The following is a 25,806-nucleotide window of genomic DNA, read 5'->3' on the forward strand; positions in this document are numbered from 1 at the left end:
CTTGCATCGTAATTCAAAATTTTGAGTTATAAAATTTAACATAAGGTTTTTGTTGAAATAGAAAGGATTTTTTTTATTCTAATTTCGTCTCAAAGTTATTTCTTTTTACAAAATGATTTACAAATAGATATTATTAAAAAAATATGTCTCCCCATAACCTATTATTCAAGGCTGGCATCGCTTTGCGAATATTTATGCAACCGTGTGTTTTTATTTACAATCATCTGTTTTGTGAAATTCATACATAATTTTATTTCGTCGGTATTTTATTTAAATAAAATAAATAATACAAATAACAGGTGCGTAAAGATATATGATATAATTTAATTGTGTTTTGGAAGCTCTGAAAATGTAGCCTATTTGATATGTACTTGTGTGAAGTAGTAAAGCGATTCAATAACCTGCATCGTTCGAACCGTAGTTTGGTCTCGGTACTCACATTGCCAATCTACCAAGGACTACTTTATCGGCAATAATCAGCAGAATTGTTTATTCAAACTAAAATTTGCAAAATATTTTATGTTTGTACTGCTAGTGAGAAAATATTATGTATATTTGATATATTAAAAAGAGTATCCAAATATTAAGTGCCAACAACGTTGTAAAACAAGAATAAATTATAAAATCGACAAAAAATATATATATGTATATTAAACAAAGAATTTCTAAAAAAACTTTCTACAGGATTATAACCACATTAAATATTATAATCGTCAACATGAATGCTATGACAAATGTAAAAAATGTACTTAAACTGAGTGCAACTGACTTGAAAGGTGGCAAGAAATCATGGCACGATATGTATAAGGATTCAGCATGGATATTTGTTGGAGGCTTGCCATACACGTTAACGGAAGGCGATATAATCTGTGTATTTTCGCAGTATGGCGAAATTGTTAATATTAACTTGATACGCGATAAAAGTAGTGGAAAATCGAAAGGCTTCTGTTTCATCTGTTACGAAGACCAACGTTCCACCATCTTAGCAGTTGATAACCTAAATGGTATTAAAGTGCTTGGACGCACAATACGTGTGGATCATGTTGCCGATTATAAACCACCAAAGGAAAATGAGAAAATGGACGAGGAGACACTTAGATTATATATGGAGGGTTGTGCACCCAAAGCGGTGGTGCAGAAAAAAGAACGACCTTAAATATAAATATATATACATATACTCCAGAGCATTTTTTAACCATAATTAGCAATTATATATAAATATTTACGTTTAGAGCCATTTATGTTGAATATTCCTTTATTTAAATACCCATAAAGTTAATCTCAAATAAGCCTAAATATAAACATTGACATTGCTAATTGACTAACCTCTCACTATTTGTTAACTGTGCAAATGTTAACAGGAAATGTCATAAGTATTGTAATAAAAAATCGAACATTTCAAATTTATATTGTATTTTCTTTTATTTTATAAAAATGCTTACTTCCAATTATAAATTAGACATTTTTCAGACTTCCTTGAAGTAAAATTTTGTTACATTAATTAAACAAAAATGATTTATCACAACGTTTTTAGAAATAAATGATTCTAACGTGCCATTACTGGGCAGACGAATAATATAGTAGTATTAATTATACTTTTTACACAAAACATTTGAAGATAAAAGTTTATATTTATGTATGTATGTATGTATATGTAGGTTAGTAAGGGATAGTCCTATTGAAAATAAACGACAAACTTTTTACAAATGTATTATTTCCATTAAAACCGAAGTAGAAGTAGTTAAGATAAAAGCGGAGAGATCTGTCCAAATTCAAAATATGCCTATCTATGAATTTTGCGATGTTTTTTAATTCCTGTAAAGATAAAGAAGTGAGTGAGTAATGATTTTGCTGCAAACGAAATTGTCATTTAAACTTGCAACACTTACTTGCATTACAATGCCGACCATAGAAGCCGCGATCACATTTACATGTTTTCTTCGACGTACAGACACCGTGTTTGCAAGGACGCCTACAGGTTGAGCGTTGTATGCGCTCAATTTCACAATGGTTGCCCAACAAACCGCTGGGACAGCGACAAATATTGGTGCCTATGCAACGACCGCCATTCTTACAAGGAATCACACATTTAGCTAAGAATTTTAAATAAATAAATTATAAATAGAATAAAAATTTATAGAAGATATATAAGAATGACTTACAAAATTCGCAATGCATGCCATAGTAACCCTTTGAACATTGACACTTATCCTTCTGTATGCATTTGCCGCCATTCAAGCACTTTTCGGAGCAGATACCTAAAAATATTATAAAATTAATAAAAATTAATGTAAATGAAAAGCATATTTTCAAAATATAACCTTAAAAAATAATAAATAATAAGGTAACCCAAAAAATTTATGATTTTATATTTTATCTTCAACTGCTACAGAAAATATTTATTCCAATTGCTCACCAGGCTTATAGAAGTCTGACTTTTATGTATAGGTTGAACTTTGTAGTATCTTTTAGGCGCATTAATAAATAAGATAACGGTTTTTATGAATATTTCTGCATTTCTGTTTCCTTTCTCTCATTCACGCAGTATTTAAACATGTTGCGACTCTCGAACATATCTAACAACAGTTGGCGCCTCATACAATGTCGGCCGATATTGCAACAGTCAAAGCAAAATGTCACAACAGAGCATGGAAGCAAACAAAATCCACAATTCAAGACGATGCTACGAAAGCGACCTACACAACTAACCGATGAAATCATACGTGTGGATCATGCCGGCGAATTGGGTGCCGATCGTATTTATGCCGGCCAAATGGCGGTTTTGGGCAATGGGCCGATGGGCAAAACTATTGCGCACATGTGGGAACAGGAGAAGGAACATCGCAAAAAATTCGAAAACCTCATACAAGAGCACCGCGTGCGACCGACAGTAATGGTGCCGATTTGGAATGTAGCTGGCTTTATGTTGGGTGCGGGTAAGTGGTGTATGAGAAAAAAAGGGATTTCGATTAGAAATAACTTTAATAGTTTTCCTGTCTTAGGCACTGCATTGCTGGGTGAGAAAGCGGCCATGGCATGCACCGTTGCGGTGGAAACAGTGATCGTAGAACATTACAATGAACAATTGCGTCAAATTATGGATTCACCTAAACCGGATAAGGTGACTGAAGACATTTTTTGTAGTTTTTGTATTTTTTTTTACATTTATCTACTATTAACTTTCAGGAACTCTTGGATACAATAACCAAGTTTCGTGATGAGGAACAAGAACATCATGACACGGGTATTGATTGTGGCGCCGAACAGGCACCCTTTTACAAAGCAATGACTGAAGTTATTAAAATCGGCTGTAAAACAGCTATTGCGATTTCGAAGCGTATTTAAAATGTATAAAACTAATATTTGTCATTAACTATTTGTATAAAAACTTTTTTTTTAATAAATGTAATATTACGCATAAATCTGACTTACTTACCGCCTTCACATTGTGTGCCCTGATAGCCGTCGGGGCAGGTGCAAACCGACGGCGCTGTGCAATTACCGCCATTTAAACATAATGGAAAACAAATTGCCGTCTCACAATATTGACCCGTATAGCCGGCTTTGCAACGGCAAACTTTATTGTGGTTACAAAAACCATTATCGCCACATTTCAAATCGCAATCCGGGTCGGGACCTTAAATTGATTTAATTGAATAGTAAAAAATACAAAATATAAAGATATAGACATTATTACTTAAATATATGTACTTTTTGTGCTTATTTATAAATGTAGGCTTACTAAAAGCATTGGCAAATAAGCAACAACAATAATATGGATATATGAAATGCTGAATAAGCGCAAAGCAGTTTAGCGCAGCAATTAGACGTCCCAAGCATTCTACAAAACTCGACAAGCAGTGCTTAATTAATGTATGTATATATATATATGTATATAGTATGTGTGATAACTTCAGGCAATTTAGTAACTAAATAAGCATCGCGTTTTAGCGTTTACTTGCTATTGATTTATATGACATAAAAACAATAGTTGGGGGTAATATAATAAAAATGTCAGCCAGTAATTTGTTTAAGTGTTTCAACCGCAGTGGCAATGTCAGTTAGTACCTTTTCGATAGTTTGCAATATAATACAAGAAAATATGGTTCAAGAGATTAACAGTTATGTACTTGAAGGCAGGGAGTACACATTCTAACAGGAAAGTGCGAAAAGGCTAAATACCTTCCCTAGAATCTATAAAGCATCTCCGTTTGTTTAAATCGTTAAATAAAAATTATTTGTTTGTCTACATTAATGTTGTCGCTTTTAAAATAGTCCCCATTCGAGGATTTCTATGCTTGTAACGGATGATCCGATGAGAGGTACATTTCTCAATATTTTTTGGAACAGATGACGCGTGAGTCGTGTCAAGCAACATTTGGTTTCAACAAGACGTCGCCACTTCCCACACAACGCATCAATCAATGGATTTATTGAGAGATAACTTCGGTGAGCAGATAATTTCACGTTTTGGACCGGTCGATTGACAACTAAGTGTGATATCAGACCGTTAAACTTTTTCCTGTGGGGATATGTAAAATCTAAATGCGGACAAGCCCGCTTCGATTCAGAACTTGGAGTACAACATCATGCGTGTCATTCGCCAGTTACCAGTCGAAATGCTCTAACGAGTCGTCGAAAATTGGGATCAACGGATGGACCATCTGAGACGTAGCCGCGGCCAACATTTGAAAGAGATATTTTTTAAGAAATATTTGGCATTTATTGTGTTCTTTCTTTATTTTTGAAAAATAGGAAAAAGTTACACGAAGCCAAGTTTGATGAATATGGACTCTGTAACATTGTTACAATATTGGTTTTGGTAAAAAATTTACGAACAAGCAACGAAGTAAAATTTTTGAACAATTCCCGTTATTTTTTTAACACACGACATAAAAGATGGTAACTCTGTCTGCAACAGCGATCTGCTTCATCTTTTTCTGTTCAGATAATGCTTTATTAATGTTCCGATTCGCACGAATTCAAATTTTCCTCAGTTTTAATATAAAAGCTATAAACAGTCAACACTCCCACTGCGGTTAATGGAAAACAATTAATTTCGAAAGAAGTATGTGTATGAGAAGCCAATGATTTTTTCATAGTTTTTATGTACTGTATGTATGTTTGTAAAGGAAGCATTTCTTTTATACACTACCTTGCGAAGATGTTAGTGTAGAGATGGAAGCGTTACCTCTGTGTGCGCATTCCTTTTTGAAATTCAAACGTATCGGTGTGCCAGGCAACGGCTTCTCTCGACGATTCTTTATCGACAAACCGATTGTGAACATAGCCGTTCCGGAATTATTGTGTACGCATGGCATGAATATACTGAAATCTGTAAAATATAAAAAAAAGTAAAATAAAAAAATTTTAAGGTTATAACGAAAATATGCTTAAGAAATGCATATGCTTTAAGATCACTTCAGGTTAAAAGAGAAATAAATACATTTAATTTAGTATCTAAAATGTATAATAAGTAATTACCTTTCTCTTCAGCCGGTACGCGTCCTTTCCTAGATATGGAAAGCTTGGGATCCTTCAAAATATTGTGATCTAGCGAGATCAAACGATCGAAGTGATAAAAATATTTTCTATTGCCCGATTTCCATGTAAAATTCACATGACTAACTTCAGCGGGTATAATCAAGAATTTATAGATATTGATCTCAGGTAAATTGAAGACATGCCCATTTTCAATGGCATAGATGCGCCCGTGCGAACCGAATCCTTGTGGAAAGAAAAGTGCTTTAATCTTGAAAATCAGATCGGTTTTTTTTATGGAAATAAATTCATTTTTGGGGGAGTCCCTGCCATACAGCATGCGGGTGAGTGTGGAGGAGATTCCCCCATAGCAATACATTACCACTTAGCATATTCAGCTGCTGTTCATTGATCCACAATGAAAGTTTACTATCATGCTGACGATGCTTTTTACGTTGGCCCTGATTGCCGGCACCCCCACCACCGTCATCATCTTCTAAACTTCGCTGCTCGTGTTCGGCATCGTTGGCGTGCGCTTGTTGCCTTTTGCATTCGATCAAATTGCTCCAGCAAAATAGCAGCATCAGCGTTATTAGATAGAACCACTTGATAGCTGACGACGTCTGTGTATGGTGAAACATTTTTTCTCTGCAATGACATTAATGCTATATATGATGAGTATGAATAGTTGCAACTTATACGAATATAGTCTTATGAGTCTATAACTTAGCGTGTGTATGTATGTATGTGCGTGGACACAGTTACATTGTTGTAGTGTGCATTATGCATACTGGGGCAATAGAAAAATAAATTTGCTATAAATGGCAAAGCGACTGTTGCAGTCAATAACTGTTATTGTCAAGTACTGTTATAAATATGTACATATGAAGTGGTTTTCTTGCGAAATACTGCTTTATCTTGTGGTTGCAATGGCTTTTTTAGGATCTTTTCGTGGAATTCGCAAGTGCTGTTCCGGTATTCAGGCCATAAAAGGCTTAAGGACTGTGTGATTAGATCTTTGATTAGTAACTGTAGTTGTATTAGTCCACATGGACGTTTGGACGTTGTACCTATATAGAAGTGTGTTCTCTGTATGGCATTATGCAATCTTAATTTTCCAAGTGGACAAATAATTACAATAAAAACTTAAAAGCTGGCATAGTTATTAAATGCATATTTTTCTGGGAAATTTGATAATTTCTCTCTTTGAAAATCAAGTTGGAAGTATCTATGTAAATTACACCTATACTAGTTGAGCTGAGAAGGTCTTGACCTGATCGAGAGTTCGCACCACTAATATGATTCCAATTGGTAGTCGGCTGAATAACTGTTGCCTAGTGAAAGCCAACAAAAGCGCCAGAAAACTCAGCAAGATATGGGATTCACGCAGAATTATTTTCATTGATTATATCGAACATGATAGGACAATCAATAAACAATATCACAATGAGTTATTCGATCGATCGGATGTCGAGATCTCTGAGTTAGAGCAAATCGTGAGAAAAAAGACTTTTCGACCCTACTATACGGGATCCAATATCCACATGTGAAGCTTTAGATGCTGATACTAAAGCCAAAATGCCATATAATGTGAAGACAAGCCTATATTATCCGATGAATCTGAATTTTTGAATGCTTGGTTCGCCAAAACAAACTTAAAAGAATTCACAAAACTTTTTCTTGAATTATGATAGGACTATTAATATGAAAGCTCTTTATTTGATTGCAAGAGACCATCACTTAGACTAGACTAGACATAATTAGTCTGAAGAAGCAAATCAAAAGCAAATCTAAGGACATTACTCGTCATATTTTATTCACTAAAATTCACTAAAATCCCGCGTCTGATCTGATTATGGTTGAAGATCCGGTTATTGCTGTAAGCCGTATGAAATCAAGAAGATCTCGTCTCATCGATTTACGTCCATGTCTCAATGGACAAATTGCAGAGAGACTAGGATCGTCGCGCTCCTGGTGACGCTAGGATGGATGATAGTGTCGGTAATGGTAGCCAAATAGCATTTGAACCATCTTCCGGACGCGTCCGATCCTCTAGAGCGCGTCAAAGTGAAAAAATCGGTATACGGACTCTGTCGCGCTCCCAGACGACAGAAAAGATTTCTTTCAAGAAAGCTTGAACCTCCTACTACACAAATAAACGAACGTCGTATTTGGAGAGCTTAATCCCTGTGTGGAAAAAGACGGAGTAATTGTTTCAACCTTAAAACAAAACTGCCGATAACTGAGTTCAAATACTGTAACAAATATGTTCTTACTCGGAAAAGATCGGATTAAAATGAATTGATGCAAATGACTGAAAATGTTAATGAAACTTATGATCTATCCGAGATGAATATTCAGTTTTAGTACCAGTAACATCATAGAGAAGATTTTTGCTTCGTATAAAACAAGGAATTAAGGAATCCGATAATCTACTCCAATTCATACGTAAATTGACGTTAAGTCAGTATACAAACAATAACAAAAATAACCCATTTATTTTTCCAGCTAGTTAAAAAGCAAAAACAAAGAGCAGAACTATACGCAGCAATCTTCGGAGTGTAATAAAGAAGTCTACGCTGCTTAATGCGTTTGGTGCAGCACTTCTTGAATGAAATAAACCAACAGAGGCAAGCAAGTCTGGGAACTGCAGGCAATTAAAATTAATTATGCTTGTGCAGTGAAGTTAGGTTGGACGTGATTATTATTTTGTAGAATCGTGAAGAGCACACTGGTCATTGATGGGCATGGGTGTTGACAAGCGACTAATTTACTTTTTAATAGCCATGTGTAATTAAGAAGTAATTAAAGCGGAGTTATCGCCGGAAGTAAGTGGATACTTAATTTGTAGGTTTGCTACTCGTACGAGCTTCAGTCGATGGTATTTGGAATGAGGAGAATGCAGAGAATATGAAAGGGTATATGGATGTTGGAGTTTCAGGGACTATTTTTTGATTAAGTGGTTTGATTCGTTTACTTTAAAGATAAAAACCGAATGTTTTGAAATCTGCTAATCTTTATTGCAGTACTTTGAAGACGATCCGTCAATCCGAAGTCCGAATGTGAGTATCTTCGGTAGGAGCTCAGTAATTAATATATGTTTTGGAAAACTGAACACGTTTCATTCTTTAGCTTCATTGCACTGAGCACAGTCTTCCAAACGCTGTTAAAAATCACAAATTTCATATATTTTTTATCACACTTCATTAATAGATGATATCGAGTTTCTTGAACTACTGCTGTTTAATTGAAATACATAAAAACCGATATTCCACACTCGTTAGATTAAATTGAAACACAAAGAATTAACAATGATTACACATGTAATCAATAAATGCCCGGTAAGTAATCAGCTAGCCGAATCGCGCCACATTCAATATTCCATTAATTATCACTTAACCACTCCGACATCAACACCTGTAGGCAGCACAAATGCGCAACCAGCTTGCTTCGTACCACAATATCTGCTCAACGTAAACGGCAACGACACAATCAACGGACACTAACTTCCAGCAAACAATTTGTTAGCGCTTTACGATTATTGCCTTTCTCACACCTTATTACTAAGTGAGCCAGCTCACTGCTCCATTTGCCTGACGCCTGACGCTTGACTGCTGTGCAATGCGGACAGACGATTGACGACGTTGATGATACGACCAAGAAAACAACGATGACGACGGCGACCAATGGACCTGCACTTTTAACAATACAAGTGGTCAAGAGAGCCACTGCAACGACAACAAGTAGAAGCGAGTAAAAGAAGAAGAACACAACAAAAGCCCGAGTTACAACAGCGGGACAGCAAATGGCAACAACGTCAACAAAAAGGCTCAACAAGCAAATTGAGGCAACGCTTAAATGGACAAACACCTCAATAAACACCAAGGCGTCGAACAGCGGGCAGTTCGAACCGAAACGACAACATATTGAGGCATGAAAAAAAACAAAATACACAACAAAAAAATGTTCCATACGCATCTGGTAACCACTACAAACGTGGGAGCGTATGCATGTGTAAGTGAGAAATTTATAAAGTATAAAACGGCGGATGGACGTCTGGGTAGCTCTGAACGAACAGGCAGCTGGACAACGGAAAGGGTCCAATATGTACGTGTGTTTGCTATTTTGCAAGGTATAATGCAATATTATAGAGGTATGTCTACATTTATGGGATCTACTAAGTAGCTCCGCAGAAAGGTTGTGCAACTGCGCTAATAATCTCGGTCTCATGCAACGGCAGCAACGAAAGTGACACGCTGTGTTGTAAAATAAAACAATGTTTCAAGTGAAAAGATCATATGAAGCTTTGTTAGTATCACACTTGGAAACAATACCAACTAATATGTATGGGTTTGGAGCACACGGTTATGAGATGTTGAGTTTGATAGGGGCGGGACCATTTCACTGATTGGATTGATATATGTGGGTTTAGGGCAGACCTAAATGGAACAGGTAGAACGCTGCATGTAGATAAATATATGAGTGAGATAATCGATGAGGTGTACAGCGCTTTTGGAAGTTCGAAGGACCTTAAGACTGTATAATTCTCACTTTTTGGATAACATTATAAAATGATATGAAGTAGAAGAAAGAGAGATTATTCAAATTGTAAAAACCAACATTTCTTTTTTATACGATCGAATTCACATAGCCAGAGATAACTAGAAGTTTTTTTTTGCAAAGGATTGTAGAACGGGCTTATCACTTAACAGGGGTCAGTAAATTATAAAAACTTCCGATCTAGGCACAAGTTACTTTTATTATTTAGTGTCTTCAGAAGAATCTTATTGATAATATAGTTATATAATAATTATAATTTAATCTAACCGAATCCGTGCTGATAATGTTAGTGTATAAGAAGATCAGAAGTAAATATTTTTCAGCTTGGAAATTTACCGACAATTCATTCCAATACAAAAAAATCCGTGAAATAAATTTTTCCGTTTCGTTTGTGAAGAATTTGCGTCTGCGTCGTTTACTACCGAATTATTTGAAAGAACTTAAAGCGTCCAAAGTGGAATAAAGAAATACAGTCTTTCCAATCAAATTTTAAAAACTTTTCACTTTATGACTTTGGGTGTTAGAATTCAACAATAAATACGATTTTCATTTTAAATTCGAACGAATGTTAAAACATATTTATAGTCCCATCAGGTGCCCCAACCGCTACAATGTTGCCAACTACAACTGTCTCGCTTGTCACTTAGTAACCAAAGGAGTTAAAGGGACTTGCTCTAAGTTATGCCGAGAAAAGAACGTATACCATATACACATAACCTGAGATTTGCTGAAAATATTCATTACCGTTTTCCTTTAAGTTCTTTCTCCGAGTTATTGATCTTTGTGTTAAACCGATTTCCCTCGCTTGATCAATATGGTCACATAAAAATGTTTAGTTATTCCTAAACTTCACAATCGATATGCAATTTGACGCTTTAAAGGGTATAATAAATGAAATTGCATACGACAATCAAAGAAATTCAAGCGGTGGTAGCAAGAATTGCGCCGCATCGGCTATCGACATCGATCTCATCAGGTGAACGAAGTGTTGAAGAAGAGGTAACACGATAAGTGCACGGTTTGACAAGACATTAACAAAAATAAAAACACAGAAAAAATTGTGAAAGAAATAATACTTGAAGTCATCAGCAACAACGTAAACAGAGAGGACGGAATGAACATGATTTATAAGAACGTATCACCAACAACAGCAACAATTGCTATTATTGCTACGAAGGCGCGAATGACGGCCACGACACAAGTATAAGTGGAAACACCAAATGAGATCAAGAGACAGTGGGCCAAAGAGGAGAAATAGCTGGTTAAATATCATAAAATTCCATAAAGAAATTTTATCGATTGCATAAGTAGCCCACATATTATTTTAGAATGAATAGATTTAAGAAGGATCTTACTTAATCACAAAGGTTGCTCCAGTCCTTAAAATATTTCAGAAAAAAAAGGTTTTTTTATACACATTTGTATCATATTTAGGATTATTAATTCAAACCAGGTTTTATAAGATAGGGTCCTGAAAAAAATGTACTGCTGCTTGAAGATTTCCATTACGGGATGGCCAGTTCGTTGAACACAGATAAAACATTGATGAAACACAGAGACGACTTCCCAAAATCGGTTATATATCCTGTGGACAACGAGTCTGTCTACAGATCGAAAAGTAAGAACTAAATCGAACATATTATAATGGAAAACGGGTAAAAATTCAGTATAATATCATTGCATACTAGTCAAGGGCCCAACAACGATACTACCGGCGGGACCGGCCGTAATAAATATAATCTTCAAGAGCTCAGAAGGAAAGCGAGTCCTATTTGTCGAAAAGAACTGCAAAATGAATGCTGAAAAGAGCTAGAGATGCTGACTGGCTGGAATTGTCTCTAAATCTAAATCGATCATATTATAATGGAAAGCTGGCATAAATTCAGTGTAATAATATTGCATACTAGTCAAGAGCCCAATAACGATACTAGCGACCTGACCGACTGTAATAAATATAATCTTCAAGAGCTCAGAAGTAAAGCGAGCCCTATTTGTCGAAAAGGCCTGCAAAATTAATGCTGAAAAGAGCTAGAGATGCTGACTGTCCGGAATTGTATCTAAAATGTTTAATCTAAGAGGATGAGAACTCAGTCAAATTTAAAAATCCTGTCAGAACGACAAGGATCACATCACATTTTATTTACGAAAGAAGCACCCATGTTTTGCATGTATTACAATGTACTTCATGTAGTGTATAATGGACCCAAGTCTCCAACAAAAACAATGAAACTGTGTTTCCTAGAGACTACAGCTTGAGGAATTATCTGTAGCCAAAAGTTGATCGGCTGGTCGGTAAGGGTATGGAATCAGTATATAATTTAACAACCTAATGAACCTTATAAATATGGCTTAAGATTTTGTAGTCTATCATGCAACACAAATTTTGAACGCATATTCTTGCACTTCGAATCACTATAATTTGTGGCAACCTAACCGGCTTAAACTGCTTATCAAAACAGCGCAACAATATCAACATAAGAGGCCGGCAAAAAGAGCAATAAACAGCAACAACATCACTAACGCTCTGGTAGCTGGTGCTACTACAAGGTATAAATATAGCAACAACCATACATACATATGGGCATACAAACATACGTGTGTATGCATGTGAATGCAGAGTCAACATAACTCCTTAATTTAAACGTTGAAGAGTGTGGCGAGGTGAGCACGTATTTAACTACTTAAAAAATTAACGCGCCACTGACTTTTGCCGTCTTTTCTGTTCATTTTATTGTTTTTATCTTGTTATTGCTTCTGCTTTTCATACACATACATACATACATACATCTATACGTAGGCCCACATTTATTTTTTTCTTGTGCGTTCTCTACGTGTTTTAGTGGGTAGCTTCTGTAGATTGCTATCACCGTATAGTAACTTCCTTCGAATTTCCGCACCAACCGTGTCTGCACACCTGCATTGGTCACTAAAAGTAGCCAACCGGTAACTTCCAGACAAGCAATGCTCATGCATATACCCGATAGTGAATTAGGTTGTTTTAGGAGTCGACTCAAAAAATTTTGAATTATTCCAGTTCACTCAGATGAGAGAAAGATTTTGAAGTATTTTGTAAATATTCGCTAACGTGACGTCACTAAATAGCTGATATTGTCAAATTTTGGATGCTCCGAATATATTTTTAAAAGATATTGGGTCAGTGGAATGTGAGTGCTCTAAAGATATGACCAGAGAATATTAAGATAGACTTTCTCTAACCTTTATATTCATCGAGTTTATATGTATTTGTGAGATTAGAACATATATTTGAAGAAGTTAAGGGACTATTTCTAGGTTGTATACTTTAACAAGAGTCCTTTTCAATTTATATAATTTTTTAAAGCGCTTTTACCTGATATTTTTCACCTATATCCCAGAGATAAACTGGTGGTGTCTGGGTTCTGAGCGTTTAATTTTCAAGAACTTGGACCCGTCGGAAACTATTATACCAATAAATTGAATGATTTTAGCTAAAGAGTTTGTACAATTTCGATCGATTTTATACCAGTCCGCAATACAGTGTACGACCAGTCTCTGAACATAACCAACAATTTCTTACACATGACATCAACATATACTCGTATATCTGTATGTATGTGAAAGAAATGAGGCACAAATAAATTACGGAAAATGCGATCAGCGTCAAAAAGCCGGTTAACTGGAGGCAGTGAGACGCCCAACAAGCCGAATGACCGTTGCCAACAGCTAAACAGCCGCATGTCCACCCGTGCATACAGCTAGCCGAGAACAAGCGATAAGCGAAAGCCGTTTAGCTTAGCCAGTTAGTCTGTGGGATTTATAAGTGTGTTGCTTTTGTCTTTTCCTTATTGTTTTTATTGTTGTTTTGTTTTTTTTTTCTCTCCTCTTCTTGTTCTAAAGATATTACAGGTATTCTCGTTCAATGTCCAACTGTTTGTCGGTCGTCTCAACTGTTCATTTGCTTGACCATCTATGAGTGTTTGCATGTATGTATGTATGTATGTATGTTACCTTAATTTTTTTCACTTTTTTTCTTTGCTTCTGAAAGTGTTCACATGCTGCATCAAAAAAACAAAAAAAAACGACGAACAACAACAATATTATAAAACAAAAGAAAAACAAATCACACCCTTACAACACACACATATACATACATATATAGAAGTACATCACCGCTGTTGAAGAAGGTGTCGACTGATGCTGTTGCTGATGTGTACAAATGAGCAGAATGTGACAAAAGCATTTCAAGGGCCAAGGAATGAGTTAATAAAACATCTATTTGAGCGTGGGAATGGTCACTTCCTCTTCTTGAGAGTGTGTGTGTGTGTGTGCATTACATGTTTTTGTGTGCTTATTTGTTGTAATCCTATGTGAATGCATTATTACATGGACATTATGATGAACACATCAATTCGTAGTATCAATTATTTAGTCCTTTATACATACATATACCATAACTGTATACGATGTCTATGAATAGTGAAGGGAGAAGTATAATAAATATGTCCTTAGGTCAATTTGTGTGCCTCACAATAATTGAACCTTTAAGTTACATCTAAATTGAGGTAACAGATCAGCTGATTGCTTCAATTTTGAGGGATAAAAGAAACCTAGACATTTCCTAACCTAAGATTTAACTGCTCAAAACAAGAAATTAGTTGGGAGATATTAAAATTCAGAAAAAAATATTATGATTTATGATCATTATGATTTCAGATCTTATTATATCAACTTATAAAGCACGCTCGAAGGATCTAGAGGGTCCGCAAAAGTTAGCTTTTAAATTTCGGTTTAAGCGCTGGCATCCTAAAAGTTGACTATTAATCATAGACTAAGTGACGGAACTCTATCTGGTATCGCTAAGGACCAAAACTGGTCTATGGAAGGCGCATAACCTAACCAATATAAACCTAAACTAGACCAATATAAACTGTTAGGATGAAGTGAAGCTAACCAGATACAGAAAAAAATATGGAGTTCGATATTACCTTCAAGGAATACTGGAAGGGGACTTCTTTCAAGAAGACTAAACACGGTATTTGGCACGGGTTGAACAATTATTTCGTCAACTGTGCGAGTCGAACGAGAAGAAAGGTTTAAACTGGATTGTGTGTAAGATTTCCGTGTGTTAAACAGAGATGTAAAAATTTTCTAATTTAAAAAATGACAAATGCTAATTTTGGTGTAATAGAACTTAGAGGTTCATACCTTAAAATTCTCTGAATAATGAGCGTATTAAAATGAAATAGCCCGGTTTCATGAAAGCTTGGAAAGAATTCCCCGAACAAAATGCAATAAAAACAGCTGTTATTAGAAATTTTATGAATAAGCAGCTGCTTTCATTAAACATGTTTATATTTCGCTTAATTTTTTTTAAGCTGTTTGTTTCACGTTTTCATCGTTAGAACCGATAGCATTTTCATAGCTATAGACAATATATAGTATACTTCACCAGAAATATAGGGATATAATTATCGTAGAAGCCTTTTTGACTACTGGCCGTACTTGATATGTCGTAGATACGATACGGAGGGAGTTAGACTTTATTATTATTATTTATATTATTATTTTTCGAAATATTGAAGAAGTACAAAGTGATTTCTTTCACCGAACGCCTTAAGGGGTTATATGGGTTTTGTCGCGTAAAAAATGGCCTATTTTCAATATTTTTTTCATGTAAAAAATTATTGATTTAATTCAAACTTTTTTCTGTCTATAGATACATATTTAAATAATAATTTCTGAAATTTTCAAAAAAAAAAAGTAAAACTCCTCCATTGCAACGTCATTTACGGTGACCCTTCGCAAAAAGGTGAATCCGCGTTGTCAGCATAACTCCTGACAGGAACATCCAAAATAAAAAAAAAAACAAAATAAATGTCTCGTGCTTGAACGAAGAAAAGACAAAACAAGTAAAAATTGGAATTGGGGCAGAAATTTTTCCAAAAAAAATAAAAATGTCGGTAAAAATTGCTCGACATTTTGTTTTTTTTTTTTTAATAGTTGTAATTGAAAAAAAAAAATAAAATCCTTCGTTCAAGCACGAACACTTCTTCAAAATTTCATCAAGATCGGTTGAGTAGTTTTCGGGAAACTTTGACAACTGACTTTGAAAACACGGCTCCGAGAAAAACGCGTTTAAAGTTTTGAGTAACAATAATACCTTACTTGGAGCGCACACCTTCCAAAGGCTGTATCTCGGAAACTATTATTCGGATCGAAAATTTAGGACAATATTCTTGAGATGTTGTAGAAATTAATCAGACAAAAAACAAAAGATTTTTTGAACCCACTAAACCCATGTAACCAGTTAAGCTGATCGCAGTAACAAGAATGAAAAAATGGAAAAAAGGAAAATGATATATGCTGTTTAAAAACAAAAAAAAAAAACAAGAAATTATTGAGATATATGTAGAGAATATGTCCTGAAGTAAGAAATTTGAGTGATGCTGTTATACACTCACCACTTTACAATCTCAAAAAAGTCTTGACGAATTCCAATAAAATTTGACCCGTATCATATTTATGACATTCTATTATTGTAATTAGTAAAAATTATAATTTGAACCATTTTGAACCCCATTAGCTTATTTGACTTCACAATAGAAAACATTAGCATTAATAGAGAATGATGCTGCATTGTAAACTAACCTTAGCTCCCGTTATAAACCACAATAAATGATTTCGGGTTTTCCGTTGAATTTAATCACATTTATGTTGAGTATTGATGACTTATGCAGTGGGTTTATACTAAGTTGCTGTTTCTTTGTAAAACAAAGAAAACCGAAATTTTTTGCATGAAGTCATTATTTTCTAATTTTCTAATAATTCCACGTAAATTAGTGCTTGGTATCGAAAAGTTCAATGGTAAAATCTATATATTTTATTGTGTCATTGTAATTGCTTTCTTTTCACAGTGATTTGCATTGCGTTGTTGTTTTCCATGTTATTATTTTAAAACTCGAATTCTCAGAATCTTATCTCAGATTAGCAAATAAATTTTGTTTTATGGTATTGTGAATCTTTTAAACACACTTTCTGGAATTCATTAAGAATTTCGGTGTCAAATCTGTAGATTTGCGTGTGGAACCAGTGACTGAGCATACGTAATACTAAATAATAGGAATTGATAAAAGAAAAATTAGCATTAAGGCAGTGAAATTGTTCTAACATCACGTACTTGTGGGGCGGTTTACATATCTGTACGTAGATCTGTATGTATGTATATATATCCCTATGTTTATAGCTATTTTGAATGAATTTTTAAAACGTATACTAAGTTCAAAATCAATATCTCATATCAATAAACATACGCAAACAAACATAAGCACAAACGCACCTACCGATCGTACTTTTATTGACGCCGATAACAGTTGTGTGCGTATGTAGATATGTATGTATCTGACAGGCATGTGGCTACTTTCAGCCGGTTTGTTGTCGCAAATTTTTTGTACGGAATTTATAATTTTTTGCACATTTGTTGTTTTTGTTTTTTCTTTTTTGTGCAGTGATTGTCGCAAATTTTTACGGGCATTTTATGGCACTTGACCGTATGCTCAGATGTATGTATGTATATATGTATGTAAATGTGTACAATAAAGGTATTTACGATGTTAGTGGGTGCAAGTGCGGACACAAGGGCTCACATATGTACAAATATAAATATAATAGTTCTGACTTCTGTGCAAATATATACACAACACAAGACCTACGAGATGGAATTTAAAACTTAAGCATAGCAGATAAACAAATAAAGGAAATAGCCGGCAAAATTCGTAAACACGCTGTCCACGCCTCGTCAAATTCGTTAATTCATTTTATCTGTTTGCGTTTTTTTTGTTTTTATTAATGCCTTTTAATAATTCAATTATTTAGCAAATAAATATTTCAAGGAACATTGCGCACAGATAAAGTCAACAATTTTTGGCTTACACATGCACACATCAAAATGCATACATATGCAAAAATATATCTAGCTAAATATAAAAATATGTACATATGTACATATAAATATTTTTAAGACCTTCCCAGATTGGCAAGTAAATTGCTAATAATGGCCAACACCATGCCAGCGAAGACACTTTACACACACACACACACACACATTTCATACACAACGACAACAACAAAATAATAAAAAAAAACAAGAAGGAAAAAGAGTTATAAAGTCACATCAGGCCATCGTTCGACCCAGCAACGCGCTCGACCACTTCCAAACACCGCCACACTCCTGCCACTGTTCATCACTGGCAGTAGTGCGACACAATGCTACACCTTACTTGCTAATGATGCCCCTTAAGCAGAGCCTTTTTGTTGTTTTTGTTTTTGACTTTCCAAGTAGAATTTCAACTAAACACCAAGTTCAATTTACCCGCTTCAAGTTTCGTACAGAAATTTTGTTTTGTTTTATCTTTGTTGTTGTTTTTTTTTTGTTTTTTAGTCAGTCACTTATCGCACTGATCGTTCGATGCGTCGATGCGATCAAGTCACGTTCACGTTCACACCGTATCGCATTCAAGTTAATACTGACTGTGATGCGCGTGTACACGTACTCGGCGACTGTCTGACTGGTGCTGCCGTTGGTGGTTGTTGTTTGTTGCGTCGTCGTTTGTTGCTGGTGCCTTTATCCAACTCGATTTTTGTTTGGAGGAAGTTTGCTTCGATGATCGCAGACGATCGATGATGTTCAAGTGGCGGCAATGCATATTACGCTCGAGGCTTTGTGTTGGTTTGAAGCGTTGGGAGCGAAAGTGGTTGGTTCGAAGATGTTACCACAATTGTTGTGGTTTTTGTGATGTATACCCTTCAAGCCGAAATGTATATATTTGAGATTTAGTCTTGTTTTTAGAATTTAGATTTAAAAATGTCAGGTAGGCTGAAGAGCTCGTATGGTTTCCTTGAGAGAGCACATGTCTGACAATTGGATGGCATTTTAAGTGACGTAAGTTTAGGTATGTTGAATAAAGTGGATACAGAGATATTAATAACACATTATAGGGGCGGTACGTTTAGAACGCAGCCTACAAAATAAACATTTGAATTTTGGAAGATTAGCACGATACACTTGACTCAGCAAATTTCGAAAACCGGACTGCAGATTTGCAAAGTAGATCTCCGTGGTGGAAATAACATTCCCATATGAATTAAATTTCTGAGAAAATAAATCTCTGATTGAGAAAAAAATAAGTCATACCAAATCTGCAACAGATCGTACAACAGTCCATAGCTTAGTTCGACCAATTTAGTTATGGACAGATGGACGCAAAGTAAATGGCTTCTTTTTTTTTGCAATTCGTTATGGTAGAGCCCTGGTAACCGTTTTGCCTTATTCCGATGTAGTCACACATTTTTCCGTGCCCTCTGAAGTAAACAAGTAGATCCATGGCCACGAAACAAGACGAAAACTCCTTCGGTGGGCCCAATGTGGCGGCAACTTACTCATTCCTCAAGACCAATATTTCATTCAAGTTATGATCCACGCATCTGAGCTATCTCGTGCATCTTCCAATTGAGATGGTGGACTTTTGTTATGTAACCCTGCACGAGCAATCTGAGTAATCAAGGCAAAACTATTATTCGTTCGACTATCACCATATATAGTATCCACGCAATTTTAGTTTCCACTGCTCAATTTCCCTTTCAATCTAATTACCACCCGATATTGCTCGTTTTACATGTTTTTAAATCCGCGGACCCGACCGCTTTTAGAGACTGTCCAAATAATTCAAATTTTGACAGTAGCCATTTAGAATGTATTACTCGATTGTATCCTCTTGCGAGAGTGGTGCAGACAGTAAGGCTATGAACTTATCGGACAAACAGACAGTAAGGCTATGTACTTATCGGACCGCCCTCGTCATTTTTATGAAAATAATTCTACTGATGCCAAAGAGTGTCAGCAAAAACTAACATAAAATCTATAGAATGATAGTATTGAAAAATTCTAACTAGAGTTGTCTGTCTGTCTATCGGACCGTTCGCCCGTGGTAGTGGTAAGTTTAGTAAAAACTGAGATATATGGGGCGGTGACAATGGCCACTTTTGGTTCAAATCCTATATCTCAGGAACTACTCGAGAAATTTCGACAAATTTAGTACAAAACATTGATGATATTCAAATAGTGCCTCAAAGATACAGGAGCTTTCCCTTGAAAATAGTCGAAATCCAATTATAACTTTTCAAGGTCCCAGATATCTAATAAGAATATCTACGTATCCATGGCTGACTTTAAACCGAGAATATCGCTCGATTTCTAATAATGATTTAATCAGATGCTAAAACTAGGTACAATGTTTAGTAATTGACCGATCGAATCGAACCATTTTTCGATCGAAACGGATACAATGATTAAGCCCATTGGACAAAAACTAGACCGTAACCACAGACATGGTTCCGTGTGACTTTTTCCTATTTCCAAAAATAAAGAGAACCTTAAAGGACCGTCGGCAAGGGCCATCTCAAAAATCAAACAAATTTGAGAAGTGTTTCGACTATTGGAAAAAGCTCTGACATAAGTGCATAATATCGAATAGGGAATTCATAAGGACTACAATATTAAAGCAGACGAATAATTTTTTTTTTAACGAAAACTCCCGTTATTTTTTGAACACAGACTCGTATTCCAACCTTTGATCCTTGCAAATTGTGAGAGTATAAAATGTTCGATTTCAGCAGTAACTTGTAGCAGTTACCTAGATGTTAGTACATAGGTAGAGTCGTGTTACGTGTTGTTCTCGATAGGATTGCGGACCAGAACAGGTCTTCAGTCATGAGATTTGATTAAAAATAAGTACAACAAGAAGTAACAATCCGAGTCAGTCACCGTTACATAAACCTGGCTGTTTAGTAACGAGACCCTAGAAAAAGTTCCGATTGGCGAATTCAAACTGTTACTGTGACAAAAATTTATATAATTTTGATCATAGTAATGGTATACGAGTAAACATGTAAACATAGTTTTCATAACAACACTTGGTTGTAGCAACTAGAGTATTCATACTCATACAGTTGCATGCTTGTGACAAACCATTACTACAATATTTAGAATATTTTGTTTTTTTTTTTATACATTTACAACACATACATTTTAATACTAAAAATATTGTTGAGGGTTGGTGTTCAATGAAACTTTCAAAGTATAGGTTTTAAATTGTAATTAAAAGATATAAAAAGCTAGAACTACTTAAAAAAAAGTTAACATACATACACGATTAGTTAGAATATGTATTAGGTACTGCTATAACAAGTATGCAACTATTTTGAATAATAAATTTAATCCACAGCCATTTCGTGATCATTATCGTTAGAACAGTATTTATTATATATAGCAACAAATTCGCTAGCTTCCTTGCCAAGAATCTGAAATAAAGTTTGAGAAAATAGTAATTATATCAAATATTTAAGTTTAATATAAATATACCTGTGCTGTTTGTTCTAAAACATCTTTCGGTGGAAATTCCACAGTTGCGCGATAACCCCACGAGAATAAATACCTAAAAAATTGAAATGTAAATTATAAAAAAATATAGTATCAAATGATATACCTTGTTTCCATGTCTGTTTCAGAATTTGACTTTTCTCGCTTCAAATATAATTGCTTAACAAAAGTTTCACAAATAAGCTTTCTTAGATTTCCAAGAAAAAATGTATGCTCTTCATCGATATCTATCCGTAGTCCTTTGAGGAAAAGAAATAGCTGTTCTGTAAATAAAACGATTAATGTGATTTTATTTCAGGAATTGTATAAACAAATAAAATACCTTCATCCACACGGGAATCTTTCATTAACAAATAAGAGAGTATAACAAATAACAATGTTAAATGACGAACTTGTTCCAAATCATATTCCGCTGTGGAGGATGCAGTTAACTCCGAATAGCAAATGTATTTTCTAGAATCAGGTACGCGTTGCAAAATTATTCCGTAAACCTGCCAATAAAAGACAAATGTTTTACGTTCAGGAATTATCATAAATAAAAGATTTAATTACCGTTTTCAACGTTTGAATTACACTTGGTAGACATCGCTTGAACAGTGCTTTGTCTTTATCAAGTATGTCGCGCATTTCCTCTTCTTTTATAGGTAATTTATTTTCTATATTATTGATTACAAATACCATGATAGCATTTCGACATTGAGCAAGCTTCTCCTCGTCTTCCATTTTATAATCAAAATTTTAACAAAACTATTTGGTTGATTAAAAAAGCGCCAATTGAATTGACAACAACTAATGCTTGACGATGACACTTGAGTGCTTATCGATACACCAAATTTTATCGAAATAAAATTAGTCGAATATTTTAATCACTGCAACTTTATTAAAATAAAAACGTGTTATTACAGTTTTTTAATTAGCATTGAATTGAATAATCAATATTATTATAGCAAATTAGGATCATCAACATCATCAAGTGATATGTCAATTCACTAACAGGCTAAATTGTTAACAAGTAAAACTTTAGGTGGCAACCTCACGTTATTATAAAATTATTATTTATTATTAATCTTTAATATTATTTCTATCATTTGATTAAGAGATGTAACTTTCTATATAAAAATTTATTGCAGCTAGCTCAGGAAGTGTTTATTTTATTAATTTACTATTTTGTTTACGAATAGCGCAAAGAGAAATGTCAGAAAACACCAGCGGACATCTAGTGGCGAAAATGTATAATCAAAAATGAAATACAAAGAGAGCAACCGGTGCTCTCACAACAGAAGGGGAGCAAAAACTTCAACACACACACATTGGTCTTCTACCATTCATCCTCGCGTAGTAGCAGCAGAGATAAAGAGATGTCCAACTCTATTTTCATTGGAAGTGAGAGCGCACGGACAAACGTCAAAACCTACCAATCTTTGACAGTTGACTGGAATCAGTAGGTTTTGACGTTTCGCAATTGGGAAACTGGAACGGCCATATTGAAATGTTGCTAAAAAAATTATACGACAGAGACATTTTTAACCGCCGTGCAAGATTACTTATAAGAGCTTAAAACAATAAATATAAATGTAAACGCGAAATTTAAAAGAGGGTAAAGAAATTGTTTATGATATGCAGCATAGGGAAATTAATTTTTCATGGAAAATTGTAAAAAAATTATCAATTGTCAGTTGACAAGTGATAATTTTCCTTATTTATTAGTGAAAGTTCGAAAACAAGCAATTTTAACGTACCTTAATATCGCTAAAAGAAATTTAAATATGTAATTTTTATATTAAAAATACAGTATAAAATTTTTTTTAACCGTAATAAATGTTGGGTATTTTAATTTAAAGGCCCAAAAATTTGTATTTTGTCTGGTCCGGCAATAATTCAAATTGTTATAAAAAACGCTTATTTTGAGGCGCTCTCACGCTGGAATAAGTTGGACATCCCTTTATCCCTGGTAGCAGCGACAGCGACAGAAGCAGAAGTGTAGACAGCGCGAAGTATATGTCGTTCTGAAAAGTGCCCTAAAATGAAGAAATGCTAAAAAGTCAAATTGAATTTATAGTTGGAAAATACGCTCAAGTGAATTGGAAAAAATAAAATATAAGTATTACACACGCGAAATGTGCAAATTTATACAAAAAGAGTGAAAAATAATTGGAAATATGTAAATGCAGTATTATACACACATATATGTATATCAAAGTGAATATGTAAATTGTAATCAGAAGGAATTTAGTGATACAAAAACACGAGTGAAATAGCCCAGCAGGCGAGTAGCAGTTTCCGCAAAAGTCAGCAAAGCTCCTGCAGCAAAGTGGATTGGAAAGGAAAATGAACATGAACATGAATGCCCTGCAAAAAGTCGGTAAGTAAAGCTGCACTTGAATACAAGCAATATGTACTTAAGTATTTGATTTTGAGAAAGGATCTTTGGAGAGTGTTCCACACTTTAAATTGTTTCATGATATGCTCGATACCAGGCAATAATTACAGTTTTTGCCACAGTGAAATTATAAAAATAAAGATAGTTGACGCTTGGTTATAAAAATATCATACGAAATGCATCATGCCTATTACCAGTTTTTCCAAAAATGCGTGCAAAGTCAACCACAAACAATAAATGCTACTATAAACCAGCGCCCTACAGAGAGAATGAATCATCATAAAATATTTTAACTAGTATTACAAATGTGGTTAACATATAAAAATACATAGCATCGAAATCTGCACGTTTTACGCATATGGAATTTTTTCCCATTGGATCTCCTTTCTCGTGTGTATTTTTATCAACAAGTTTATTTTTAACATTCGGAAGGTGTAAAATGATTGTGTGTATACACTCTTTACGAAATGCTGTGATTGTTGCTCCATTCGCGTGCAGTACAAGATAGCTGCAGACAGTATAGCGTTTTGCTTCGAGCATCCGCCCGCATACCCAAAGAGGAGAAGCACATTATTTATTCATACATACAGGCATACCGTTCGTCTTGGCTGCAACTTTGAACGCCATCATCGGCAAACAGGCGCCTCACTCTACCCCAATTCGTCTGTCGTATTGCATTCCTTGGCCAACAACACAAACTACATATTGCTGTGTGTATTCACTTTGGTGTGCAAAGTTGTCTCAACGATGCCATTGCAGTTTTGTATAACCATAGATCACCGAATAAGCAAGCAGTGGAGTCAGTAGACGCTGTTGCAGCGAACTTCCTCTGAACGCATCGCTGCTCATGCCCCGTGTGACCGTTATGCAGTGTGCTGGAGCATAGCACTAAGTGGAAGTAAAAGTTGCAGTGCTCTGGTTTTACGACGAGCACAGTGTTTAAATTCCACAAAATTTATAATTGTCGAAAATACTTTTATATGAAAGATGCCGTGCTCCGATTGAGTGGAGTTGCTATTAATAGCTTTTAGAATAATTAATCTATAAAAGTATAGAAAATATGTTGGCACTTATGTACTAGCTATTTCTTTTATATTAACGTTTAGTGATTGTATTTTTCGGAATATTATATTTCCCTAAATTCGTTAAAAGTTTTGTAATGTCAAATGCTTTGTCTAAATACGGAGCATACAGTTTTTAAGTTCGTCTCACGTCCCACGTTCGTCTGCGTAACCGCAAGAGATTCGGCAACGTGCTGTCATCCTAGTAGTATTTCCCGTCAATAACAAAAAATAACCATTTTCAAATAAGTTTAAAACATGAAAACATATATCGAAGAATTATTGCAGATATTTGCAATTTTCTATTAAAGTTTCGTTTGACATTTTTTGTCATTTATGTTAGTCAACATTAGCAATAAAAAAACGTCCTGGATTTACTTTAGATTGCCTCGATGACAACTGACGTTAAGTTTTCTTTACATAGGGTTTCAGAAAACCATGGATCAACCAAAAATGTATCTCACTACATATATTTATAAAGCAAGGTACACATACTGCAATAAACAAATTAATATGCCAAAATATAAAAACAGGAGAGGAGTAACTTAAGTATAGTAAACAAAGCATTATTGTAAGATCATTTAATATTATAAAATATGCAAAACTGCTTGTATGTTGTTTTAGAGCAAATATTTTACTTGCTGGTCAAGTGTATAATGATGAAAATGAGAAACGTTGTTATTGCATGAGTGAATATGAGAGTTGATTTGCCACTCTTGGCTGGGACTTAATGGTTAAAAGCTCAAATTTTTATGTTTACACTCGCGCTCGCTCTCTTCATATATAAACATGTGTTTATAGATACAGTGGTGTTTCAAAAAGTAGCAGTTTAGTAAACCGAAAAATTTATTAATTTATATTAAAATGAAAATAAAAGATGCTAATAAAAGATTTCTGATTCAGTTCTTGTA

The 25,806-nt window shown here is 34.7% G+C and overlaps 5 protein-coding genes across 13 annotated transcripts in view; 3 read left to right on the forward strand and 2 right to left on the reverse strand.

The window, feature by feature from the left end:
* The first annotated feature begins 154 nt into the window (after window positions 1-154).
* Window positions 155-3,400, forward strand: LOC105209088 (5-demethoxyubiquinone hydroxylase, mitochondrial). The gene is made up of 4 exons (XM_011179276.3): window positions 155-299; window positions 2,546-2,936; window positions 3,003-3,121; window positions 3,187-3,400. Exons 2-4 carry the CDS (start codon window positions 2,555-2,557, stop codon window positions 3,343-3,345), a joined length of 660 nt encoding a protein of 219 aa, XP_011177578.1. The 5' UTR covers window positions 155-299; window positions 2,546-2,554; the 3' UTR covers window positions 3,346-3,400.
* Window positions 174-2,093, forward strand: LOC105209087 (RNA-binding motif protein, X-linked 2). The gene is made up of 2 exons (XM_011179275.3): window positions 174-299; window positions 685-2,093. Exon 2 carries the CDS (start codon window positions 719-721, stop codon window positions 1,154-1,156), a length of 438 nt encoding a protein of 145 aa, XP_011177577.1. The 5' UTR covers window positions 174-299; window positions 685-718; the 3' UTR covers window positions 1,157-2,093.
* On the reverse strand, window positions 1,676-21,352 carry LOC105209086 (protein shifted). Of its 9 annotated transcripts, XM_054232336.1 has the most exons (9): window positions 18,450-18,582; window positions 18,389-18,413; window positions 5,864-6,129; window positions 5,485-5,745; window positions 5,156-5,335; window positions 3,437-3,637; window positions 2,163-2,258; window positions 1,890-2,093; window positions 1,676-1,815 (listed from the first exon to the last, which is right to left on the reverse strand). In XM_054232336.1, the coding sequence occupies exons 3-9, from the start codon at window positions 6,120-6,122 to the stop codon at window positions 1,784-1,786; spliced, it is 1,233 nt and encodes a 410-aa protein (XP_054088311.1). In that variant the 5' UTR covers window positions 6,123-6,129; window positions 18,389-18,413; window positions 18,450-18,582; the 3' UTR covers window positions 1,676-1,783. The 9 variants fall into 9 exon arrangements, with proteins under 9 accessions (XP_054088311.1, XP_054088313.1, XP_011177572.1 ...); XM_054232338.1 differs by lacking the exons at window positions 18,389-18,413; window positions 18,450-18,582 and adding an exon at window positions 21,224-21,352; XM_011179270.3 differs by having other exon boundaries at window positions 18,297-18,582.
* LOC105209089 (melanoma-associated antigen D4) lies at window positions 21,158-22,271 on the reverse strand. The gene is made up of 5 exons (XM_011179278.3): window positions 22,007-22,271; window positions 21,777-21,945; window positions 21,561-21,717; window positions 21,437-21,509; window positions 21,158-21,375 (listed from the first exon to the last, which is right to left on the reverse strand). Exons 1-5 carry the CDS (start codon window positions 22,175-22,177, stop codon window positions 21,289-21,291), a joined length of 657 nt encoding a protein of 218 aa, XP_011177580.1. The 5' UTR covers window positions 22,178-22,271; the 3' UTR covers window positions 21,158-21,288.
* A 1,131-nt stretch (window positions 22,272-23,402) lies between these two features.
* LOC105209090 (guanine nucleotide-releasing factor 2) overlaps window positions 23,403-25,806 on the forward strand; it is a 39,261-nt gene continuing 36,857 nt past the window's right edge. The window contains exon 1 of the mRNA XM_011179282.3: window positions 23,403-23,816. Within this exon, the coding sequence (XP_011177584.1) occupies window positions 23,783-23,816 (34 nt within the window). The 5' untranslated portion in view covers window positions 23,403-23,782. The remainder of the gene's footprint in view (window positions 23,817-25,806) is intronic.

Source organism: Zeugodacus cucurbitae, chromosome 5 (genome assembly GCF_028554725.1).
Source record: "Zeugodacus cucurbitae isolate PBARC_wt_2022May chromosome 5, idZeuCucr1.2, whole genome shotgun sequence".
Classification (NCBI taxonomy): Eukaryota; Metazoa; Arthropoda; class Insecta; order Diptera; family Tephritidae; genus Zeugodacus; species Zeugodacus cucurbitae.